We start from the raw sequence: 25,780 nt of genomic DNA, 5'->3' as shown, positions 1-25,780 counted from the left end.
ATATGGTCTGAGGAAACTTTAGTAAGTTCAGTATGTCATCAAATACAGTACCAAGGGGAGGAAGAAACATTAAGTCTGGAACTGTTTAGTTTGAGGCAACAAACTTCCTTGGAAATTAAGAGGATGTAGTTCACTGCTTTTATTTCTGGACCACTGAGTTCTCGTAATAGATTATACTGAGTGACTTAGGATAGGAATAACACAGGACCGTGGTAGTGAGACCAGGAGGTACTTAAGAAGGAATTAATAGAAACAATAGCATTTGATAAAAGAGACTGCAATCAAGATTGGGGTAGAGATAGTGATAATAATGATAAGAGGAGAATGCTCCAAGGTCTGAGTCCAGGGAAAGAGAAACCAAGAGTATGACGCTGTAATGAGAACAAATAAAGAGCAGGAATGAATAACAATTTGGAGGGAGGTGGGATAGGCTGGAAAGGACAGAGACCTGTGAGACTCCAAGGTTCTAGTTTGTCCCTCTTTGACTACGGGGGAAGTTACTTCCCACATCTGGACGTTAGCTCTTTCCATGAAAAATAAAGGGGCACAGTGTAATCTTGAGGGTGCCATAAAAGATCAGTGGTTCCCCACATTGGGTTGATAACAATGGAAAACCAAATGAAGATAGAAACAATGAAGGTAAATGCTAAATCACACAAAGCAAAACAGAGCAGGGCAGCTAAAAATAATTCCATCTTTGTATGACATAGAGAATGGAAAGTAATATTTATCAAAACTGAACTTTTTTTTAGAGGATTACTTACTTTCTCAAGAAATAAGAACACATATTGTGATGCCAAATGCTTCCATAGTGGAGTTTATAATATTCTTTCAAAAGCTCATTGAAGCATCCTCTGAAATGCTACTAAGTTCCATCTTCTCTCACTGAGGCGGCTTCTGTGGTAAACATAAACACCAAGATAAAGTGTGAGAAGATTCAGGTATAAAGGAGCCCAACCAAATTCAATAGGTCACTACCATTTTGGGGGAAAGACATCTCAGTGGAGGCTATCATCAGATTATCTAGAGCTTAAAGGGCCTCGTAGTACAGACGCTGTAGGGTAGGCAGAACGTTTTTGACAAATGAATACACTATCTAGTACAAAAGCCGTATATTCCTACCCAGGCATCGGACGGCTGTATGTTATCCTGGGGTACCTGTATTACTTGGGGGTATAAGCACATTCACCAGCAGCAAGGACAAGCCATCGAGTCTACGGCGGGGTGTCTCATAGATTCCGGGCACAGCCCAGCTGTGCATGCACGGCCTGGCTGCCGATGAGCTCATCAGGTAAGTTTCTTTAAAAGCACAAAACCGCACTTTTTCTTCCCTTAGTGGAACCACAGGACAGGCGGGACCCACCGTTCACCCCACAATCCCGCGTGGGGCGCACGCTCCGGAGGGAAGCAGCCCCGGCGGGACCCTGAGGTGAGCGGGGAGGGCAGCTAGCGGCCTGAGAGCCCGGTCGCCCCGCCCCGCCCCGCCCCGCCCCGCCCGACGGGCCGCAGCGCCAGCCAACGCTACCGGCAACAACGCGGCGGCGCGGCGGCAGCGTCGTGACGCAAGGGCGCCGCCATTGCGCGTCATCTCCCGCCGCCGGAAGGCACGCAGCCGGGCCGTCGAGAAAGTCGTAGCTGAGCCTGGCGTTCCGGCTACTCCTCCGGCGCCGCGGGGGTTCTGGGGAGCGGACGGGGCCGCGGGGCCTGCCGGTCCCGGCCAGCAGGGCAGGGGGCTCCCGAGCCCACAGGCCGCGCCGCCCGCGCCGCTACGGTGGCCGAGGAGGCCCGCGCGAGGCGGAAGCGGCGGCCGGGGGGTGTGCGCGGCGCGGCCCGAGGCGCACGTGGCGCCGGTGAGTGGCCGCGGCAGCGGAGTCCGGCCGCGCGGGCGGCGGGCGGGTCTGGCCGCGGGCGGGGTGGCGGGCGCCGGGCGGTGACAGCCCTCCGGGGGCGCCCCTGCGCGGCGTGTCCCCCGGCCCGCGGTGACCCCGCGGCGCGCCGCTGTCCTCTCCCCCCAGGCGGACGCCAACATGTCTTTCCGCGGCGGCGGGCGAGGAGGCTTTAATCGAGGGGCTGGAGGCGGCGGCTACGGTCGCGGCGGCAGCAACAACCACTTCCGAGGCGGCGGCGGCAGCTTCCGAGGCGGCGGCGGCCGAGGGGGTTCGGGCGAGGCGGCGGCCGCGGGGGCTTCAACAAAGGCCAAGACCTGGGGCCTCCGGAACGTGTGGTTTGTATGTCGACCTCAGTCCTAGGCTGCTGGGGGCCGGGGAGCGGCGCTGCGGGTCTGTGTTGCTCTGAGGGCGGGCTCCGGTCTCGCTGGCCGCTGCGGGGGCAACTCTGTGGGAGATGCCGTGAACTCACAGCCCGGCTGTAGCGTGGAGTGGGGAAATCCAGAAAACTCAAGGACACTTAGACTGTATCACAGAGAGGAAACTGAACTTGGACAGAAAAGGAATGCATTAAATAGGTGGTACTACTTGCAAACCCCGTTGTCCCCATCTCACAGATCAGGACTGAGTTGTTGGATTTGCTAGGCATTGCCTGTCGTAAGTGCTCATTTTAAGTTTGAGGTGCAAAACCAAGTTTTCTGCCTCCAAAGCCCATGCTTTTAGTTGCTACTTACAAGTAAGAGAGCTGGGAGGGGTAGCTTGTAAGGGAGACTAAAGGGGGTGTCAAGGAAGAAAAGACCTACCGAGAATAGTTTTGGAGCGCTTGGCAGTGAGGGAGGATGGGGGTCATGGAACGGGAGACCGGGATGTGACAGGACAGAGTTGGATCAGACGCAGGAGGGCAGGCAGAGGGGCAGTGGCGGGGTCCGAGGTTCTAGCCCACAAGCCACTGCAGCAGTCCACACAGGAGGCATTAAGAACGTGGTGGAAATGATAGGAAAAGAGTACTTTCCAAGGGGGGAAAAAAAGAATTTCTTCAATACTGGGAATAGATTTTTGAGCTTGGGTGATGGGGATGGAAAGTTGGTTTTGCAGAAACAAGATGACACAAAGATATTTTGAGATTCTAGACTTACTGAAAAGATTGAGCAGTCATTGGTGAGGAGATGGCAGCGGGTAAGTTACAAAGGGGGAGAAAGCAAAGCAGAACAACAAAGACTTGCTTTACATTTAGCAGTTGAGAAGAAGGAAGAAGAGCCGAACAATGGTTATTACAATAAAATCATTTTGAGTGGTCTCATTTTACTAGGCACTTTTCCGAAGCACTTTACGTTGATGATTGCACTTAATCCTCAATACTTTAAGTGAGGTGTCAGTACAGTTACTAGCTCTATGTTAAAGATGAGGGTCCTAAGTCAGAGGGGAGGTGAGAACCTTACCTGCGTCACATGGCGGGTATCTGGGCTGGTACACCAAGCCAGCAAGGCTGTCCTGCCTCAGGAGAACCGATGTGAAATCTCAAGCAGCACAGAAGAAAGCTGCCAGATGGGATTGGTCAATATCATTTGAAGCTGTATTCTAGTATTTTTTTCTCCTGTTTCAGTATTAGGAGAGTTCATGCATCCCTGTGAAGACGATATAGTTTGTAAATGTACCACAGAAGAAAATAAGGTGCCTTATTTCAACGCTCCAGTTTATTTAGAAAACAAAGAGCAAATTGGAAAAGTGGATGAAATCTTTGGACAACTTAGAGATTTTGTATCCTTTTCAGTTGGAAAGGGACCTAGTGATCTCATTCAAAGGTATCCACTTTTTCTGAGGCTAAGTATTGCTTAAGCCTGTTGCTTCATGAAATTGGACACTTTTGCTAAAATTGAACTATAAGGAGAATTATGAGAAAATGTATTTCCATGTGTGTTGAATATAAGTCCTATAAAGGAAGCTTCTCTTTTGAAAGCTTTTCGAGATGACTGCCATTTAGGTAAGCACTGTAGGATTGAGGTGTTAACGCCACTGGATATGATGATGTCACTGGGCTGCGAAGGTGGAATTGGAAGTATGAAAGACAAAAACTGAAACTTCATTTCCACTTGGAAACTTTTCCTAAATATTTCCTTGTTTTAAAATTTTATACATGAATGCAGGAGGTTTGATACCTTTTTTGATCTTAGTTGTTTATTCCTTAATAAAATTAATAGTATTTTTCAGTTAAGTTATCAGAAAACATGAAGGCGTCTTCCTTTAAAAAACTACAGAAGGTGAGTCGTGCTTATACCTGGGATCCTTGGTTTTAAGTGAATGACCTACCTACCTGAGGACAGTCCTATGTAGGGGGCACTTGGGCTGTTCTCGCCCCTTGATGTCACTAGTGAAAGTTCTTAAATGCATGTTCTATACTTCAGGCTTCAAATTTACTGACCTCTATGTGTAATTTACACAATAAAGGCTTTCAGAAAGTATTTCTTTCTTACAAGTAGAGAAAACTGCACCTTTGTGAGTGAGCCATGGAGGCAGGCCTCAGAAAACCCAGATGGACAGCCTGGCTAGAACAGCTGGGAGGAGTGGGGGAAGTTGCGTATTAAGACTAAAGAGGTAGGGAGGGCCTGGTTATTTCAGATCACAGAGTCCTGGGAGTGAGTTTAGACCTTAGTTTTATTTTTGCTGTTAAATACAATTAAATTCATACTTTCGAAAACAAAAGTTGGAAAAATGGGTTGGAAAAAGAAAAAGAGCATCAGGAATGGAGTGAGTACTGCATCTGCTGGGCCTGCCACAGGCTATTGCGTTACTCCTGGGAGACACACTCTGGATTAGCTGGTAGCACTGGAAATGGTGGGGAGTGGTGGACTTAGGAAAGATAGAAGAAAGGAATTGATAGGTCTTCGTAACTGATTAGCTATTGAAGTGAAGTGAGAACTATCACCATCTTCCAGATGTCTGGTGTCAGCATCTACCAAAAAGGGCAGCACTGGAGAAAGGTACTGGCAGAAGTTAATGAGTATACACATGTTGAAGCCTTGTGCGATAGTCACATGGTTAGATGCTCGAAGAGCCTAGATGAGAAAGTGGGAAGCTGTCATGTTGTAGGTAGTCTAGGACAGCGCCTAAGTTTAGTGTCTTGTGGAGCCTGGGATGTAGCTGGCAGGAATGGAGGCAGCATACCAGGAGTCTCAGAAGTGGTGCCACAACCATCAAGAGAACGGCCTCCCGAGAGGGGGTGCTCTACAGACAGGTGCTGCTGTGTGGGGGTCAGCAGAGCTGGCACCCTGGAATGGTGGGCCCAGAGCCCAACTGGAACAGCACGAGATGGGGCAAGGCCATGTGCAGGCTATGGAACCTGGCAAGTACCTGCTGGGCCCAAAAGCCGGGCTCCTCCTGTGGTGACCTTATAAGGTCTGTCAGAGCCACTAAAGTTTAGATCTGGACGCCTGCTTTCCTCACAGCGTTGATGTGAGGATTTATTGTTTTCCTTTTTCACAGATGTTGAGTTGGTCTGTTCTACTTTTCCCCATTTCCAAATCTATTGTTTAGGCTCAAGTCCTCTTTCTCTAGCGAGGTGATTGCAATAGTCTGGATCAGTGCTGTCTACTCAAACTTTGTGTAATGGTGGATTTTCCGGCCCAGTGCTGTAGCCACAGGTGCTGTTGAGCACTTAAATACAGCTTTTGTGACCCAGCAGCTGAGTTTCTCATTGTTAATTAATTTAAACCCAAACCACTGGGCTGGTGTTGGCCATATTGGACAGCACTGACTTAAGAGAATTTTTAGAGGATGGGCTGTGAAGGGAAGTGATAAGATGGTATCTAAAAAGAGATTAAAAATTCCTATTAGTGAAAAATACCTTATAGTTCTGAAGCCACCCTATGTTTTGTGTAATATTGTAAAATACCCCTTCATATTTCATTGTCATGATAAATGCCCTCCTTAAACACAAGTATTGAGTGGGTTTAGTCTCTGCATACTGTTCATACTTTTCATGTTAAGTAAAGTTACTGATTTGATGCTTTATTAAGGTCTTAAAATAGCATTTCAGTGCTTTGTTTTGATGTAAGTTTTCCCACAAGCTTAATCGTTTTTTCTAAATGTAATGAAAATTTTTCTAAATGAAAATGTAGTTAATTTTGGAAGGCATGTATTTCTAAAGAGAAATCAGGTTGGTTTTTATATGTAGGTAATGCTTATTGTCTGCCAGTTTTAAGTTTTCTATATATAACTCTTGATCCTCACAAGGACTCTGAGGTAGTACTTCATTTTTTCATTCACAATCAAAAAACGAAGACACTAAGAACTTAAGTCCTTGTCCAGGACTAAACAGTAGTGTGTAGTAGAGCTGAGATTTGAATGCAGGCGGGTTTGTGTGCAGTGTGTATTCTTAGTGATTACACTATACTGTCCCCCAAGTCATCCAGCTAATTGTTTCTCTCCAGTTTTATATAGACCCGTATAAGCTGCTGCCGCTGCAGAGGTTTCTACCTCGACCTCCAGGCGAGAAGGGACCCCCAAGAGGTGGTGGCAGGGGAGGTCGAGGAGGAGGAGGAAGAGGCGGTGGCGGAAGAGGAGGTGGTGTCAGAGGCGGGCGAGGCGGTGAGTTACTTGTGAGGAAGACCTAATGAGATCCCAAAGTGGCAGCCAGTTCACACAGTACAGTTTAACACAGGCAAACCTCCCTATGTTTATCTCTTTTTAGTTAAGCTCTTTGTAAATTTTGGCACATTTCCAGAGTGACAGTGCTTAATTTCAATAACGTTTAGAAAGAAAATTAATATGGGATAATTTTGAGATTTCCTCTTCATGTTTTGTTGCACATTTTATAAAATTATACTGAATTTTGTTTTTTTTTAGTTAATGTCACTGTCTATTGAGTGCTGATGACATAAATGCTTTTAATATCCATGCACATGCCTTTAATACGCAGCAAAACTTTGAGGATGAGGAAGGGGAGCTTACAAAAATTAATTTGCCCAAATCAAACAGTTGGCAGCCCAGAAATAAAATCCCCATCTCTGATGTCATGTCAAAGACTATTACCAATAAATTCATTGCTTTGATCTCAGCGTTTTGGTCCGTTTTCCTCCAAATAGTTGGAGAATAAATACATTCATCATCATAGACAGCTAGAGATAAGCAGAGTTGGACTGAAGTGGGGTGCAGCATCCAGGGTGCTTAGATCGGGTTTGATGGGTCACAAGATGAGGACAGAGTCAAAGTGCTCACTCTACTGTGACTGGGTCTAGGCTGCTTGGAGATTCTCTCGTAGAGATTTGGGCATATATCTTTCTTTTTTTTTTTGGTAAAGATTTATTTTTATTTATTTATGCATATAAGAACTGGGGTATAGGCCAGAGGTGAGGGGGTGGGGGTGAGAATTCACCAAAGACAGTGGGGAGCAGAACAGGCAGATCTACTGCAAGAATATGTTTATAGTCTTTAGAATTGAAGGAATCATAGTGATATATGTAGGTTTATCAATATGTTAGGCTACAGTTATTTAGTGAATGTTTCCTTCATTTTTAGGTGGTTTTAGAGGTGGAAGAGGAGGTGGAGGCTTCAGAGGAGGAAGAGGAGGTGGTGGTTTCAGAGGTGAGCAAAAACAAAATCAGTGTCTGATTTCCTAGAATTGGTTTCATCTACTAAATTTTTAAAATTTAATTTTGTTTGCCAGCAGGCATATCCATGGTAATCTTTGCTTTGGCCTAGTTTATAGGTTCTTTTTATACTACTCTTCCTTTTACCTTTAAATTTTTCTACCTACTTCTAATTCAGTTAACATGAAAAATATAAAGTTGTATATGAATGACAGTTTAAATTCTGTAAAGTAGGTTTGTTTGCTGACCATTATTTAGAACTTGAGATTTGGGTAATAATGTATGAAAATTTCATTTTTCTGTACATCCTTAATATTTTCATTCTCTCTTGATCAGGGAGAGGACATTAAATGTAATGACGGAGAAACCTCTCTAGTTGACGTCTGCGTTTACCTGCATCATCTGCTTCCATGGATTGGAAACTTGTTTCTTGAGCAAGCCTTGAAGAGTGGTCACTTGATGACAGTGGAACTAAAATACCAGTGTCATGCAAAGTGAATGCAACGGATTGGCGATTTTGCTCTAAAAGAACATGAACAAGTATTTTAGTATTTTATACATTCGGGAGCTCTGGGTGTTTAATAATAAATGGACAGTTTTCATTTGAAGCATATTTGAATTTTTAAAATAAAATGTTTATTCCTATTTAGAGCTGTGCTTATTAATAAATCAGAAACAACTTAAGTTTAAACGCAGTGGATTGCAGACAGAAAAGCTGGTTTGTTGACACATGTAACTCATCTTCAGAAAATAGGCTATTGGAGCACTTCTTTGACATTCTTTATAAATCAGCACCGCCTTTCAGAGTGCCTCCTGTAAGAACATCAGCACCCTTTATGTTGACAATCACTTTCTCACAGAAGGAAGTGTTGTGATTTTACAAAGTGGAAAGGGAGGCTCTTTGATTTTAAATCCTGGGGTGGAACACCTCAGTGAGAGGGTTGGGATTTTTACTCTTACTCTGTAAAAGAGATGGGTAAGGGCATTATCCCAAGGATAAACCATAGTGCAATTCCCCTACACTTTTGTAACATTAAAAAAAAGTCAGAATTGTTGTGAAGGAAGTAATCGATCAGTCAGTAGACAATGTGGAGATTTCACCTTCTACCTGAAGTGTGGTCTTTTGGTTACTTGCTGGCCATCTTTGAACTTTTAAATCCACATTTTCCATGTCTGTTTGTTTGTTGTTTTTAACCTTAAATTTTTTCTGGGCTCCCTTTGGGGGTACTTAGTTTTGAATCAAGTTCATGTTTAGGGAGTCTAATGTTAATTTGGTAGTGCGGCAAGTACTGCTGAATTCCATTATAAGAGCTATTTTGATGAACTCTTGATATGTTAACTAGCAACACAGCAATTAAAACAACTTAGTGGACTACAAGCAGTATTTCCTGATACGCCCGAAAATTTGGGAAAGCTTATAAAAAGAGGATTGATTTTAGGGCATTAAAGATTCGTGAACTATGTAAGCATGAGAAGCTTACAGTTTTATTTCTTAGTATTCTCAGCCTCACCCCAGTAAAGCTGTTCTGGTTCACTCATGAAAGAAATGGGGAAAAGTACTTTGTACCATACTTGCATCTTTAAGACTTTTGTTTTGGAATTATTTTTCTTCAATTTGTATAAGTAGAAATAATTATTCCAGAAAAATTTTGATGGTACAAGAAGATATAATCTATTTCAGAAAAGTAAGACACTGAACCAAAGCAAACAAAATATTTTGATTTTACATCAATAGCTGTGTGGGAAAATGTTCACTCAATAAGAGGTGCAGGTGAGGGGCCTCCCTACTGGTGTAAGGGGTTAAATCTCAGCACTATGAAGCTATTGCCAGCCACTGCAGCATGAGTTCTATCCCCAGTCAGGGAGCTGACCCACATGGCCAGGCAGACCTCTCCTGTCTTGCCTGCTGCTCCCCTCAGCAGTGTATTTCAGTAGCTCTACTTGTTTTGCTCCCCACTCTGTCTCTGGTGAGTGCTCTCACTCCCCCACCTTCCCCCACCCTCCAGCACTTCTGGCCTATACCCTAGCGCTCTCGTATGCATTAAAAAATAAATACTTTTAAAAAGAGATGCAGGTGAAAACATATTCAAAAGACCCCCAACAAATGCTGGAGAGGATGTAGAGAAAGAGGAGCCCTTACAATGTTGGTGGACTATAAACTGGTGCTGCCGTTAAGGAAAGCAGTCTGGATTTCCCTTAAAAAACCAAAATTGGTCGGGGCCTCCCTGGCGGGGCAAGGGGTTAAGACACAACCTATGAAGCTATCCACAGCCACTGCAGCACAGGTATGATCCTCAGTCAGGGAGCTACCCACATGGCACAGCAGACATCTCCTGTCTCGCCCGCTGCTCCCCTCAGCAGTGTATTTCAGTCAATCTGCCTGTTCTACTTCCCACTCTGTCTCTGGTGAATCCTCTCACCCCCAACAATTCTGGCCTGTACCCCAGTTCTTGTATGCATAAATAAATAAATCTTAAAAAAAAAACACCGCAAATTGGAAATACCATGTGACCCAGCAATCCGACTGTTAGGCATCTATCTGAAGAACATGAGACCATCAGTCCCCAAAATCATATGTGCTGTGTTTACTACTGCGTTACTTCTAATGGCTAGGGTGTGCCCACTGATAGGAGAGGGCAGGATTAAGATGTAGTACATCCACACAAGGAAACTTCAGCCATAAATAAAGGCAAAATACTGCCATTTACAGCAAAATGGAAGGAGGCTGGAACTGTTGCAGTAAAGCAAGTCAAGAAGACAAGGACAGATGACATTCACATAAGCAGACGATTTTAAACAAATACTTGCAGAAACTAATGTTATGGGGTTCTGAAGTTAGGAAGGGGGTGGGAAGGGGAAAGGATCACAGAGGTATTAAGGGACAGTCTGGGGGGAAGAAATGCTTACAGGAGTGTGTGATTTATAAAATTTACAGTTTTATTCTGCATATTGAATTAAAAGACTTAAAACCCAACAACTCAGTTTTTTTTAAAGCGTTCTTAGTATTATGTTCATTGCTGTAGGATCTTCTGAAAATATTTTGATAATGGAATACTGAAAAAATTTACTTTCCTAGTGTGAACACTCTGAAATATTACTTTACATTTATAAGAATCTGAGTGCTGGTATCTCTAATATCTGGGACAGTTCCAACTTCAGTTAGATATAGCTGAGACTGCGGACGCAAAAGGGTTACTGTGGATGCCTTTCTGCTATGCCATTTTAAAAATGTATAAAATTAAATTGAGTGGGTCGATAGAGCCCCCTAGCGGTTCTGCTACGTGCTTACACGTTAACTGTAGTGCACCTAGCACTTCACAAATTTTACTTAAATTCACTATGGAGAAATAATTTTTAATAATGCTGTATGGCATAAGGAATATGAGAGGGGGTGGGGTGGTAGGGGTGTCTTATTCTAACAATAAATGGTCATTTTAGACTGTAACCACTTTTCCAATCATAAAGATAGTCTAGAACATTCGAATTGCCCTCTACAAGATGAGTGACTGAAAGCAAATACTTTGCTGATCTGCTATGATTATTATCGTCAGGTAACTACTTGGCATATCAAAGCAGGGGGTAAATCAAGGGAGGTGGATTATGGCGTACATCATGCTATCTCCTGCCGTGAAACAGACAGCTGCAAAGGCAGACTTGAATTTACTGACCTGGCATCGTGATGGGGAGAGAAGCTGCAGAATCACTTGTATATACACACCTCCCGGTTCTGTTTAAAAGGAGAAAGAATGGGAGGAATCTCAAACCCTTCTATGAATATGTTTGTAAAAGCAAAGAAAAGCAGAAAGGCTCTCACCAAACTATATTATGTCGGGGGGTGGGTAAGATTTGGAGGGATGGGGAGACATTACTTTATCTGTCATTATTTAAATTAAGGAAAAGGCAAAAGGAACTGAAATGGAAGAAGTGAAGGGTCAAAGAAAGCAAGAGCCTCATTCTAGTTTTAGAAGACTAAAGCTGCCTCTTAATTTCAGAGCTGATTTTCAGCATAAATCACCTCCTGCCCAGGTTTCTGGGGTCTGGTTATTAAGTGGGGTGTGTGCACTCTTTTAAGCTTCTTAGTTATAAAGACATGCCCACATTGGTAAAAATGTGTGGTGCTGATTTCTATTTATTTTGCTAATACACTTTTCCCTTGTTCTGGGAATTAAAATTCTTTCCTCGAGGTCAATTAAATTCGTTAAGTGACAGCTTCTGTGAAAAGGCCCTTCATTAAGGTCTTTACTTAGAAATGATTGGTTCTGAAAATTCTTCAACTCGGTGGTTCTTAAGACCCTTCATAATAACTGAAAGTTTATTGTGAAGGCTGTCTCAGTATCTTCTTTTCTACAATGCTAAGGAATAATTCAGGCAACTGTTCAGACTCTGAAAATGAAGATGGCTCGGTGTTTTCACAAATGGAACACAATATTGTTGCAACTTACTTGATAATGGCAGGTATGGCTGTTCAGTTACTCCATGACGAGCTGTCTGGCTTGCGGGTGGTGAGGAAAAGCAGAGAAGAGGTTTTCAGAGATATCGCTGGCCAGTTTGACAAGTCATTACATTTTCTGAATGGCCGTGCTCATGCGGCAGACAAAGATGGTAATACTTGCTCTGTTTTCCAGCCATACAGATCCACTAAGGGAGTATAGTGAAAGATGAATGGAAGAGTTATCAGTGGTGGTTAATGTCACACATTATTACGAGTCTTGATAAGCAATGTGAGACCAGTGCAGTGGGGCAGAGGTTTTCTATAAAATGAAAAATTTGTAAGAATCATCCAGGTATTCAGTGATTAAGTTACCAAAATAAGTTTCTACAGGGGGAAAATGTACACCACTGCGAGAGATGTATTTCTATATTCTTTACTATACTCATACATAATTTTTGCAGCTTTATCCTTGGTGGTAGACCACTATCATCTAGCTGTGAGTGAAAGGTGCTGGAAAGAAAATTAAAGCCATAAAAAGAAAAAAACAGAGTGTATTGTTATTGAGGAAAGAGTACAAACGTTCAGGTCACCGCAGAATGTTATACTGCAAAACTTTTGAGCTTTGGAACGTATGTTTTTGTGCTTTTGCAACTGTGAGCAAATTCATCTTTTGTTCTTCCATTTTCTTATCTATTAATGGAGATAAGAATAGGTTACCTGTTTCGACTGGTCTGGAGAGTAAAATTAAATGACCCATAAATGCACCTAAATGCCATATACAGTGGGTGTCACACATACATACTTACTGATGGGAATTTTGGATTAGGATAAAAGTGGGGTGGGGTGCAAGAGGGAACTGGAGTGTGAGAGGAGGGTGGTGAAAAGGTATTAACTTCCAGTTTTAAAATAAAGTACTAGCCGGGTAAGGAAGAACAGGATAGACAGGGAAGTAGTCCAGGGAAGAGAGTTCTCATCACAAGGAGAAACTTTTTTCCCCTTGTTTCTTTTTTTTTTTTACTGTGTCTATAGACAGATATTATCTGAACCTACTATTATCATTTCACAACAGAAGTAAATTAAACCATCATGCTATATACTTACTACAGTGATGTACTCCATTATTTCTCAATAAAACTGGAAAAAAAGATAACATTTTATTTGTGGCAATACACTGAGTGAGGAAATGACCACAGAATGTCTCTGATCATCTTGTATGAATAGGTTGAGTTGCATAAATTCTGTACTGAGCAATCGCTTCACTTACTACTTCATTTTCAGGAAGGAGTTATACTGGGATTGTTATTTTTTGGAATGCCTTATGAAAAATTTCAAACATATTTCAAAGTGGGCTGAAAAGTATACCAAGTTCTCCAGTACCTAATTTATTCTTTATAATGGCTTAGTTACAATTAGAGTATTACTTCAGTGCTAGAAATTGTGATTTCCTTTATTTTGTAAATTTTAATGACATGTGACTTTATTTGAACATCTCTGTATAAATGCTAGACAAGTTCCATTTTCTTTTTGATTGTTTTTTTTTGTTGTTGTTGTTGCAACCAAATCAGAAACCCATGCTACTTAAAGAGACAATTTCCTTAGTACAATCACAAACTAAAATACAGTGTTTTGCTTCAGTTTTTTGTAGATGACAAAAACAAAAAAGATAGCCTTTTTTCTGTTTACAACAGTAGCATGCAAAGAAAACTACCTGTTAAGAAAATGTTCTCTCTGGTCCTTATCCCTTTAACAGTAATCCTAATTGTGCTACTGTGCTGCTGCTGTGTTATTATTTGAATACTTGATATATATACACCAAGCACTGTTGTAAAATTATATCTGTAGAAAACTCATCCTAACACTAACTCAGTAAGCTTTTTTTTTTTTTTTTTAACATTTTAAAAGGACATGTTTACTATGAAACGGGGAAAGAAAAAGAGGCAGGAGAGCTCCTCAGCAAGCTATTTTTTTTTTAAGTTTTTTCCTCCCCAATTATAGAGATAAAGAATTTAAATAACTTGCTGGACACACGTGCCTAAGTACTGACACCAGGATTTGAACACAGGCATTCCTGATTCTAGAGCTGTACAAGGTGCTGTTGTGTTCTGGCAGATGAGCTGAAGGGGGTGTATTAGCCTCTCAATGCTTTTGCTCAGACATCCACTGTTCTTATGTCCTCTAGTTCCCCAGCCCCACACCCCCTTAACAAAACCCACTGAAACTTCTTATCAAAACCAAAACTAGGAGGGGAAAGGATTCAGTCAAGGCATTTATTTTATTCGATACCTTTACCAAGAGCCTACTAAGACCTTTTTGAGATTTAAATTTGAATTTAGTACTTCTTGTAGATTTCATTCTTACAAACTCACACCTACTTGAGCACGCTCCCTTTTTCCAATTGAGGCTGGCAGGTGAGGAGGCATGGTAAATGAAGGCTCGGAAATGCATTCCTTATAGATGAATTGTAAAATGAAAGGAGAGGGTAGACTGAAGGGGATGGCCTTGGACCAGGTAATGAAGGACCACGTGAGCCATAAAGGCGACAGGGCCACTGAATGGCAACAGTGTTTCGTGCAGGAGAGATTTACAACAAGACTGATATGTTTGATAAATAACCAGAGTGAAGGGCTCATGTGACAAGGGTGGAAATTTACTTTGAGAAGGTGAAAAAAGACAAAGGCAGAGGCTAGTCCATCGGGTTGGGGCAGTGGGTGTGCCGGAAGGCTCAAAGCAGAGCAGAACCCTCTTAGCGCCATTACACCACAGCAAGCTTACTCTGCCAGCAACATGGAGGAAGGAAACACAGTGCTCTGGACAACAGGGCTCTGTGATAACTGCTGGGGGTGCTGGCCAGGGGTTCTCTTCACGCTGGTGAACAAGCCTGTCAGTTCTGGTGTTTGTACTGCCCTTAGTCACTGGGAATCCAGAACAGCACAAACCTCTCTTAGGTGAAATCTATTCACTCTCCCATCCCCCTCCTTAATGCCTGTGTGGGCCCTGTCTGGGAAACATCTGCAGCCCTTGCAGCATAGAGGGAATGACAGTCAGGCTACTATGAACATCCAGCACGTTAAACAATACTGCATGTTCTAAGTTAATATGCTGGCATTCTGACCAAGACATCAGCCAGTCTGCAGCACCCACAACACCAAGTTAATAAAACTGCAAGGCGAAGAGCCACTCCCTAGACTGGGGAAACCCCTGCTCGTCCACCGGTGCTGCCATGGTCCTGAAGGCCAGCTCGACCTCCTCTCCAGGCAAAACCAAACCTCGCCATGTGCACCGTTACTGTGTGTGCGTGTTCGTGCCTTGCATGAAGAATTCAGACCTGGATGTGACAAGTTTTAATAATAGGAACAGTCACACGACCTTACAAACGTGGACGCTGAATAAATGTGTAATTTAATGGCAATACATTGAGTGGGAAGGATATGTGGACCTGGCCAGGGCCGGGAAGCGACAGATTTGCTGTCAAGAAAGAACGCTAGTGGAGGCTTGAGAAAGGACTGTAGAGAAAGAAGTCCCTCAGGCGCCAGGAAGGAGGAAGAAATGAAATTGCCCAAAGAGGGCGGGGTCATACAAATATTCTCAAAGTCTGCAGGGGTGGCAAAATGAGAGGCAGGGAGGGACTTCAGGGACGGAGGGTCTGCAGTGCTGGTGTTCAAACCAGCCCCAGCGCCACTGATCCAACAGGCTGATCCTTGGCTTTAAGTTCCCTCTTTCTGTTTCACAGGATGATGAAGACATTGCAATTACCTTTAAGAACAGCACGAACTTTTCAAATAAATGAACTAAAATGCATTTTGCTATGTTTTTAAAGAGGCTTAAATATTTAATTTGGATTCCACTTTTAAATATCTGAATTAAACAAAGCATGTGGATTTTATTTTCTGTGTTTGCTCTCAGGTATGCTAAGTATCCTCAGCAACATAATAGTTCTGGGCATTTTTGTCAAGTACAAGGAACTTCGGACACCCACAAATGCGATCATCATTAACCTGGCTGTTACTGACATCGGGGTCAGCAGCATTGGCTACCCTATGTCTGCTGCTTCAGATCTGCACGGAAGTTGGAAATTTGGATACACGGGATGTCAGGTATTGCAGAGCTAATGAAATGAAATGCAAAATAAAGCAGATGAAAGAGATGTGATGTAAGTGTCTGAAAAAAAACCCCAAAGGTTTCAATCAAGTAACACAGTGTAGGACACGGTGCTCCTATCGAAAACAACTTCAGGAGGGACTGGGAAATATGTTCTTGAAGAAGAGCTGAAATCACTACCATTAGATCTTCAAAATTTTCCCAACCTAAAGGAAAAACACTAACAAAACAATTAGTACTTAAGTAGAGAAGTAAAATTTTATATGCTTAAATAAAAATTTGCAAATTCAAGAATACCGTGCTCTTTCATTTGGAAACAATAAACTATTTAGTGACTATATCACACTATCTACAGAGGACAGTTTAGCTGTCATGCCAATGTTTTTTTTCTATGGAAAATCCTCCAGGAAAATTGCTATTATATACACTTACTATTATTTTCAATGACAAGGAAATAAATTAATATTAATTTGCATTAGGGTAGTAGACAATGACTTTTCATCTTTTTTTTAAAACGGTGCTATTTTAAGCTATAAAATTACCGAAAATAAAAAGAGAAGACTAGAGAATAATGAACACCATGTATGCACCAAGCCGTCTGACAAGCCTTAAATGTTTTACAATATGTGTGTCAGGTCGTCTTTCTTATGAAGGACTTTACAGACTGTTGAATGTCGCTGCCTACGACTCCAACCTCTCTCTCTTCTCTCCGTGGAGGCTTTCCATCTTACTACGTCCCAAACTAGATACTGTCTGAAAGTCTTAAATTTGTATAAGTATTATAGTTATATTACGTCATTTCCTTTCGTGGCTCATTTTTTGGTTAAGTGCCTAAGAGTGGAATTGCCTGGGTCATATAATAGATCTAATTTTAGTATTTTGAGAAACGTCCCTACTGTTTTGCATTGGGGCTGGACCAGTCCACACTCCCAACAGTGGATGAAGGTTCCTTTTTCTCCACACTCTCACCAGCATTTGTTGTTTCTAGTTTCTGCGCGGGCCATTCTCACAGGTGTGAGGTTGCAGCTCACTGTGGTTTTGACTTGCATTCCTGCTGATAACTGATGATGAGCCTTTTTTTCATCTGCCTGTTAGCCAGATGGGTCTTCTTGGGAGAGGTATCCCAAAACACTTTCTGTACATCAGTTACAATTTGACAATAGAAGAGGTACTTTAAAGTCTAAAATAAAAAACATCCAATGCATTTAAAATATATTCTAGCAATGAGATAAAATGTAAACATTTCCTGGCAGGTCGTTTAGGATGGTGGCGTTTCTCCTATTTTGATTTTCAGGTTTATGCTGGATTGAATATCTTTTTTGGAATGGCAAGTATTGGGTTACTCACAGCTGTGGCTGTGGATCGATATTTGACCATCTGCCGTCCTGACGCAGGTACAGCACACTTCTCAGCTTTCTCAACGAATCCATGTCTTCCCGCAATATTACTCAACCCACATTCACTGTGAAATATGAATACAATCGCTTGCAGAGTGAGTCTTATTTCTCTAGTAATCACTGTGCAAGTTTCAGTGATTTCTTATGCTCCTACTTCTCCTCTGACTGACCCATTTATCATGCAGTTTTCAGTTTTAATTGTCATTTTTCCCCCCAGAATGTGAAGTCATGTAGATAGGTTTACATGAATGAAAGTGTTGTGCAGGGAATCTACTTGATAACAAGTGTGAATAATCAGTTAAAACAGAGTGAAGCTATGAAATGTCATCGCTGGGAAATGATGCCAATACTTATCTCTCTGTTCACAGGAAGCAGCAGGACCACCCACACTTACACCAGCATGATTCTGGGGGCCTGGACCAATGGCCTCTTCTGGGCATTGATGCCTATTTCAGGTTGGGCAAGTTATGCCCCTGATCCTACTGGGGCCACCTGTACTGTAAACTGGCGGAGGAATGACGCGTAAGAGACACACGTACACTTTATAATCGACCCCCAGCCAGCTTCTACTATCCTTTCAAGATGATCTGCTGATAAAGCACCCTCTGAGAGCTACGCAGCAAAAGCACAGTCACTGCAAGGATTTGCTTGCTCGTCAGTGCTGCTGCTCTCTATTTACCGGAAAAGGAGAATTTAGTTCATTAAAGGAAAATCAAGATTGCTCAGAAAAATAAGCTAAAAACTTCTAAATGTTGATCTCGATTTAAATTTTTTTCTGTATGGCCTCCCTGGTGGCACAAGGGGTTAAGACACAGCACTATGAAGCTATCCATAGCCACTGCAGCATGAGTACAAACCCCGGCCTGGAAACTGAACCACAAGTCACAACAGACTCTCCTGTCTCACCCGCTGCTCCCCTCAGCAGTGTGTTTCAGTCACTCTGCCTGTTCTGTTCCCCACTCTGTCTCTGGTGAATCCGCTCACCTCCCACACCTCTGGCCTGTACTCCAGTTCTTGTATGCATAAATAAATAAATCTTAAAAAAAAATATTTTTCTGTAAAGGGTAGAAAAATACATGTTAGGCTTTACAGGCCAGTCTGTCTGTCATGACTGTTCAACTCTGCCTGTGCAAGCAGCTTAGACAGCATGAAATGACAGTGTCTATAAAAGAACATAGTTTTGATAAAATTTTGCAAAGATAGGTGACAGGCTAGGTTTGGTCCACGGGCAACAGCCTGCCAACCCCTAGTCTAATGAGCTAAAAGTCAAACTTCCTGAGCTATTTCCCCCACTACCTCCCCTGGACCCTCCCCCATTAACCTCGGACGCTCACTCTGTTTAACACCCCCTAGTTTTTTTTTGTTTTTTTTTTAGTAAGCAAGCATCTTTATTTATTCTCTGTCTTCATCTTTTATTTTTTTTAAATAATAAATTTTATTTTTATATTCCCCATACAATTGCAGCCCCCCCATTCTTACCCCAATCCCTCCCCTCCCGCCCCTCACCCCCCAAAAAGTGTCTCTGGTTCATAGTTTTTTGTTGATTTTGATTTTCACTTTCTTATAGTTATTCATTTTCCTGGTCCCTTATTTAAGTTTTCTAGATTCCTGCTATGAGTGAGACCATCCGGTATTTTTCTTTTCCTTTCTGGCTTATTTCGCTGAGCATGATCCCTTCCAGCGCCATCCATGTTGCTGCAAATTGCATGTGTTTATCTTTTTTGAATGCTGAGTAATATTCCATGGTGTATATGTACCACATCTTCTTGATCCAGTCATCTATTTTTGGGCATTTGGGCTGTTTCCAAAGCTTAGCTATTGTAAACAGTGCTGCTATCAACATAGGGGTGCAGGTGTTCTTTGGAATTGTTTCTGTGTCCTTTGGGTAAATACCTAGGAGTGGAATTGCTGGATCCTATGGAAGCTCTATGTTTAGTAGGTCCAGAAATCTCCACACAGCTCTCCACAGTGGTTGGACCAGTTTGCATTCCCACCAACAGTGCAGGAAAGTTCCTTTTTCTCCACACCCTCGCCAACATTTGTTGTTGCTAGTTTTTTTAATATGTGCCATTCTCACTGGTAACACCCCCTAGTTTTTTTTTAAGTATTTTACTTTGCTGACTTCCCACAGCGAATGTCCAATATTTATTTGTGTCACTCTGATTTGCTTTACTACACATAATTCTCTTGAACTCCTTCCATTTTGCTGTAAATGGTGGCTTTTCCTCTCTCTGGCTGAAGAGTGTTCTACCGTGTGGTGTGCCACACCTTCCTGATCCAGCCTGCTAGCAGGGGGCACTGAGGTTGTTTCCATGTCTGAGCTACTGTAAATAGTGCTCCAGTAAACACTATAGAGCACACAGCTTTTTGATTTGATAGTTTCACATACTTTGGATAAGATGCCAAGAGTGGGGCTGGGAGGACATAGGGTATTTCCACTGCCAGTTTTTTAAGGTGAATCCAGATCACTTTCCCGCTTTCCACATGGCTACACCAGTTCACGTCCCCCCACCATTGTAACAGGGTTCCTTTCTCACCGCCCCTCTCCAGCACTCTGGGTTATTTACAATGTAATGACTGTTGGATGGTGTAGTCTTACTCCTGATAGGGAGCCCCTTATCCTTGCACTCTGCAGGACGATGCCCGTAGTCATTATTCCCTCCTCTTGTTTTCAGCTCTTTTGTTTCTTACACGATGACAGTTGTTATGGTCAATTTTATTGTGCCCCTGACTGTGATGTGTTACTGCTATTGGCAAGTTGCCCGGTCCATCAGCTGCCACACCACTCATCCCGACACTGAGTCCCTCGACAGAGACTGGCTGGATCAGGTAGATGTGACAAAGGTAAAGCGTTAAAATCCTTATAAGGTGCTTGTAATCAAGTTTTCACACACACACACACACACACACACACACACACACACACACACACACTGCTCTTGGTCCCTGCAGTCTCTCTTCCCCACCCCCGATTCTTGCTCTCTTTTTTCTGGGCTTTGTCTCTCTATTTCTAATGAAGTGCTTATCTCCTGTTTTGGATAATTTCACTTGCTATTATACATTTCCTGTATAAGAGCCCAAACTTTCCTAGTCTTGTACCTCAACCCTTCTCTCGCCTCATCTTGTCAGCAAAAGCTAACAGCTTCCAGTTAGGTAAAGAGCTGACCGTACGCTGTTGGGATCACAGTTCTGCTCGTCACAGCTCTCTGCAGGGTTCTACTGTTTGTGGTTCATAGACATTCACTTCCTCTCTTTCTCTTTGTTCCTCCCTCCTCTCTCTCCCACTTTATTTCTCTCCCTTTGATCCCTCTCTCTGTAGTTTTAATTACTTACTGTCAGTCATTCATCTCTGAACTCTCCACCAGAAGTGCTGATGTCCTCTCAGTATTTTCAAACACACACCAGTCTAGGTTGACCCTATCTGCTTTGTGAGGCAATGCTCCTGGCAGCCTCAGGGCCCCTGTGCTCTCTATGCTGGCTCTTCTTTTAGGATGCCTGCCCAGGAGCCTGTGTCGGGGGACGGGTGTGTGTGTGACTAACATTCAAGAGACTGCAATAAGGAAGCTGCTCTACTACCTAGGAAGCCTCAGCTAGTTTTAATTCAAAAACAAAAAACAAAAACAAACTGTTGCCTACTCTGATTCTCACTCCTGTGGGGAGTCTGCCTTCTTAAACCTCTTTCCCATAATCTTACTGGGCAATCAGGAGGGACCACTGTAAAAATCATAAATTTTCATTTAAAGAAGCTGAGAGGGGAGTTACTTTACCAAACTCTCTGCACTGTACTTAGGATGTATCAAGCTCAAAGGGGCTGTTGCGGAATTCAATTAGCTCAATGTAAGATTTTGGTTTGTAGAGAGTCATTTCCTTAGACTGGCAGATAATGACAGTGGGGGAAGAAGGCAAGGCCAGGGGTCACGGAAGTGGGTAGGAGTGCACTTCACCTGCTCTCAGTAAAGCCACCTTTGGGATAACGCCCAGAGTTCAATGAGGGAAAAGTTCAGTTTTCGCTTCATGTCAGCAATGATATAAATTCATTCCAATTCCAATCTAGTTGATTTTTCATGCTATTTTAGACTCACCGGGTACTTAGAGACTTTAGACACTGGTTTGGTGAGTACTGGCTTCTTTTGCAGATGTCTGGGATGATGATACTCATGTTTCTGGTGGCATGGTCCCCTTATTCCATCGTGTGCCTGTGGGCTTCTTTGGGTGACCCAGAGAAGATTCCTCCCTCGGTGGCCATCACAGCTCCACTGTTTGCAAAATCCTCTACATTCTACAACCCCTGTATACATGTGATTGCTAATAAAAAGTAAGTAACGTCTAAAATGCTCCTGAATTAAAAAAAAAAAAAGGATAAGAAATAATGTTAAAAAGTCACTGAATAATGTTCTAAGACTTTTTGGGGGGTAAGTGACAGACAGTGATTTCAAACTACAGCAAGGGCTCCTTGACTCATGCATCAGGCCTTCAAATGCCCAGCGCTCCAGTTCTGTGACAGGCTCTTCCCAGATGGAAGCAAGATGATGATGGGCACCCAAAACCCAGGTTGTATAAGTTAATCACCCCCAAAGGTGAGTGTTTCATTTCAGATGGCTCTCTGGAAGAATGCTCCTGGAAGGCTGTTGGTGGGCTCAGTTTGGTTTGCACAGTTACCCCGCCCAAAATACATGGAATCAGGTTTCCAAAGGCAAGTGTGCTACTACTGTGGTGCATGGTTGCATGCTCACTGGAAAGAAGATCTATCACTCAAATGAGAGAGAGAATTCCAGAGCTGATACAACGGAGCAAGTAGTAATTCAGGATAATAAAGAACCCTCACCTTGCCCCTTTGTCAAGACTCTCAGTGAAGATTTTTCCCCTGCTCCTCAATGGAACTTAAACTATTTCATATCCAGTTATTGCTGAATGCTGAAAGAACCCATCCACTGTGCTTAGGTACTTGACCAGAAAAATCTCAGCAGAGGTCAAGTAATTTGACCCTAGAATGCCCATGTTGCTTCTGTTAAATTTATATATCTGTGCACATGGAAGAAAACAGCTTTAGCTACAGGTATGTAAAGAAACAAACACTTTTAAGATAAGACAAAAGAGACCACAGAAGAAGAAAAAACACATTTCAAATTCAGTCTACTGGTAGTTCTTCTAGTAAGGTCAATCATTTGCAAGTTCCCCTTAATTTCAATCAGCTTTTTGCTCAGTACAGATGCATGAAATACCTATTTCTGCTATAATAATCAAAACGGTATGGTATTGGAACAAAAACAGACTCACAGACAATGCAATACAATTGGCAGCCCAGAAATAAACACACACCTATATGGACAGGTAACCTATGGCAAAGTATATATTGTAAAAAGGAAAAGTCTCTTTCAAAAATGGTATTAGAAAAAATGGACAGTCACATGCAAAAGAATGAAACTAGACCACTAACACCATACATAAAAATTACCTCAAAATTGATTAAAGACCTAACACCTAAAATCATAAAACACATAAAAAGAAAATAGGCAAAACACTCCATGACCTGGGCTTTAGCAATGCCTTTGTGGATTCACAGCAAGAGAACAAAAGAGAATATAAACAATTGGGAATTATATCAAATCATAAAGCTTCGGCACCAGAAAGGAACAGTAACTAAAACAAAAACACACCCATCTGAATGAGAGAAAATATTTACCCATCATAAATAATGACAAGGAGCTGATGTCCAAGATCTACAAAGAACTCACACAACTCAACAGAAAGAAAACAAAGAACCCAATCAAATGATGGGTAGAAGAGTTAAACTGTCACTTATCCAAAGACGACATACAGATGGCCAACAGGCAGATGAAAAAAAATGCTCAACATCACTTACCATCAGGGAAACACAATCAAAAACCACAAAGAGATGCCATCTCATACCTCTGAGAATGGCCCATATCAAAAAGACCAAAAATAGCAAGTGTTGCCAATGACGTAGAGAAAAGGGAACTCTTTTACACAGTTAGTGGGACTGTAGACTGCTCTAGTCCCCAGGACGGAGGTTTCTCAAAACATAAAAAAATCAATCTGCCATATGATGCAGCAATGCCACCCCTAGGTTTCTACCTGAAGACTCTAAAAACACTGATTTGAAGGAATGGAAGCACTATGTCCACTGAAGGACTACTTACGATAGCTAAGTATGGACACAACCCCAGTGCCCAAAGACAGATGGGTAGATCAGGAAGATGTGGTCTTCCTGATGGAACACAATGGACTACTACTCCATTATTAAAAAAATAAAAATAAAAAACCATTGCCATTTGTGACAACTTAGATGGCACTGGAGGGAGTAATCCTAACCAGAAATCCTAGGGAGAAAGACAAATACCAGATGGTAGCACTTACATGCAGAATCTAGAAAAATGAAATAAAGGGTCAGATGAAACCAAACATGTAACAAACCCCAGAAATCTGACTGTAGAACTGAGACTGCCAGAGACAGTGGGAGAGGTAACAGAGGAGGAACACCGTGGGTGTCTTGGTAGTGACATAACCTGAAAGATGTGTTCCTATACTTCTAAATCTAAACCAGCGCTGCCTCAAAGAAACTTAAAGACTTCAAAAAGAAAGTATTTATGAATTTTTTAATTCTTTAAATACAACGTCACATAGAATTAGAGACTGCATGGTCTGACCTATATATAATAGACTGCTGTGGGTATGAATATTTAAAAAAAATCCCCTGTTCAAATAACTCAATTATTGAAGTTGACATTAGAAGCATCATTTTAGACACATAATTATTGATTTGTATTATATGTCTTCAATGCTGATAACGTAGGGCACAAAACTGGCCTTTACTGTACCATGTACTTCACACATCATTAAGGTCCTTGGCAGATGCTAAACTGAGGTGCAGAAATTAACTTGCAGATGTCAACTGGTGGTAGTGGCATCTTAGCCTTATCTGAAAAGTGCTTTAAAAGTTCCAATTCTGGGGCCTCCCTGGTGGCACAAGGAGTTAAGTCTCAGCACTATGAACCTATCGGCAGCCACCGCAGCAGGAGTTTGATCCCTGTCCAGAGAGCTAACCCACACTGTGCAGCAGACCTCTCCTGTCTCCCCAGTGCTCCTCTCAGCAGTGTATTTCAGTTGATCCACTTGTTCTGTGCCCCTCTCTGTCTCTGGTGAATCCTCACGCACACACACTGCCCGCCCCCCCACCTCTGGCCCACACCCCAGCTCTTGTATATATAAAAAAAACTTTAAAAAAAAAAAAGAAAGTTCCAATTCCCCGAAGGATAATTAGATTTTTACTTTCTGTTACAGATTTCGAAGGGCAATATTTGCCATGTTCAAATGTCAGACTCACCAAGCCATGTCCGTGTCGTGTATTTTACCAATGGATGTATCTCAAAACCCACTGGCTTCTGGAAGAAACTGAAATAAGAGGAAATGAACACATTATTACAATATTTTATTTCCTTTTTTTTTGTAATGGTTTAATTTCATTTCAAATATGAGGCCATTTAGATTCAGTGCAGCCAGATTACTGTCTGTGTCGAGCAGACTGTAATTTCAAATGCAGCTCATGGTTCTTCTGCTTGTATGTTAGTTGCTGAATGTCCCTTTACTTTCTTATATAGAAATTTATTTCTCATCTTTGATGAATCCAGGCACAGGACATGAAGATCCTTTCTGCTTCTCCCTATCATGGCTGATATTTACACATTCTGATAATCTGGTGACTCACCCAGGTTCTTCATTAAACTAGAAGCAGTTGCTACTTTAATGTCAGAACAAATTAATAATAATGATAATAAATAGTAGTTGATAGGCTTTAATAAATAATCACTAAACTGAACTGTTGAATGTTCTCAGCTAGAATGGAAAACATTTTTTCACATTTACAATTTCAAAATTTAATGCAATTATTAAATTATATCATTGAACAAAAAACCAAATGAATATTAAGCTGTACTGTCTGTAAATCACATGCCAGCCAATGCACATGTATATTTTATGCAGCAATATAATCTCTATGCATATTACATATTCTCAGTTTTTAATTGCCTTTTTCTGTGTATCTATTTCCATATATTCGCCACTACAATCAAAGTGTGGAGTTTTTATAAGTATATTCTTCTTTATCATATCTTTCTTGTGTTTTATTTTACTGTGGCGACATCTAACATGAGAGATAGCCTCATGATAAATTTTTAAGTGTGCAAAACATTACTGGTGAATAGAGCTACAAAACTGTACAGTTGTACTTTACCTGAATAAACAGAACGTGGAAAAAAATAAAATAAAGGAATGAAAGAACCAACCAATAAGCTTCAACCCTTTCTGTATTTAATCCCTAAATCTTTGATTGTCCCTGCACATTCTCCATGTTATGTATATGGA

General features: G+C 42.0%; 2 protein-coding genes across 2 annotated transcripts; both read left to right on the top strand.

The window, feature by feature from the left end:
- The first annotated feature begins 2,015 nt into the window (after nucleotides 1-2,015).
- On the top strand, nucleotides 2,016-8,378 carry GAR1 (GAR1 ribonucleoprotein). The gene is given in 7 exon segments (XM_037509559.2): nucleotides 2,016-2,147; nucleotides 2,150-2,228; nucleotides 3,490-3,644; nucleotides 4,085-4,144; nucleotides 6,314-6,470; nucleotides 7,401-7,466; nucleotides 7,808-8,378. Coding segments are annotated over 7 exon segments (651 nt in total). The 5' UTR covers nucleotides 2,016-2,027; the 3' UTR covers nucleotides 7,822-8,378.
- A 3,442-nt stretch (nucleotides 8,379-11,820) lies between these two features.
- Nucleotides 11,821-24,815, top strand: RRH (retinal pigment epithelium-derived rhodopsin homolog). Its single transcript, XM_037508363.1, has 7 exons — nucleotides 11,821-11,926; nucleotides 15,807-15,997; nucleotides 17,296-17,395; nucleotides 17,767-17,920; nucleotides 20,074-20,242; nucleotides 21,535-21,713; nucleotides 24,701-24,815. The coding sequence occupies exons 1-7, from the start codon at nucleotides 11,821-11,823 to the stop codon at nucleotides 24,813-24,815; spliced, it is 1,014 nt and encodes a 337-aa protein (XP_037364260.1).
- Nucleotides 24,816-25,780: the final 965 nt, after the last annotated feature.

This window comes from Talpa occidentalis, unplaced genomic scaffold (assembly GCF_014898055.3).
Source record: "Talpa occidentalis isolate TD23 unplaced genomic scaffold, MPIMG_talOcc4v2.1 talOcc4.13, whole genome shotgun sequence".
In the NCBI taxonomy this organism is placed as follows: Eukaryota; Metazoa; Chordata; class Mammalia; order Eulipotyphla; family Talpidae; genus Talpa; species Talpa occidentalis.
This window is presented reverse-complemented; position numbering and strand designations above follow the sequence as displayed.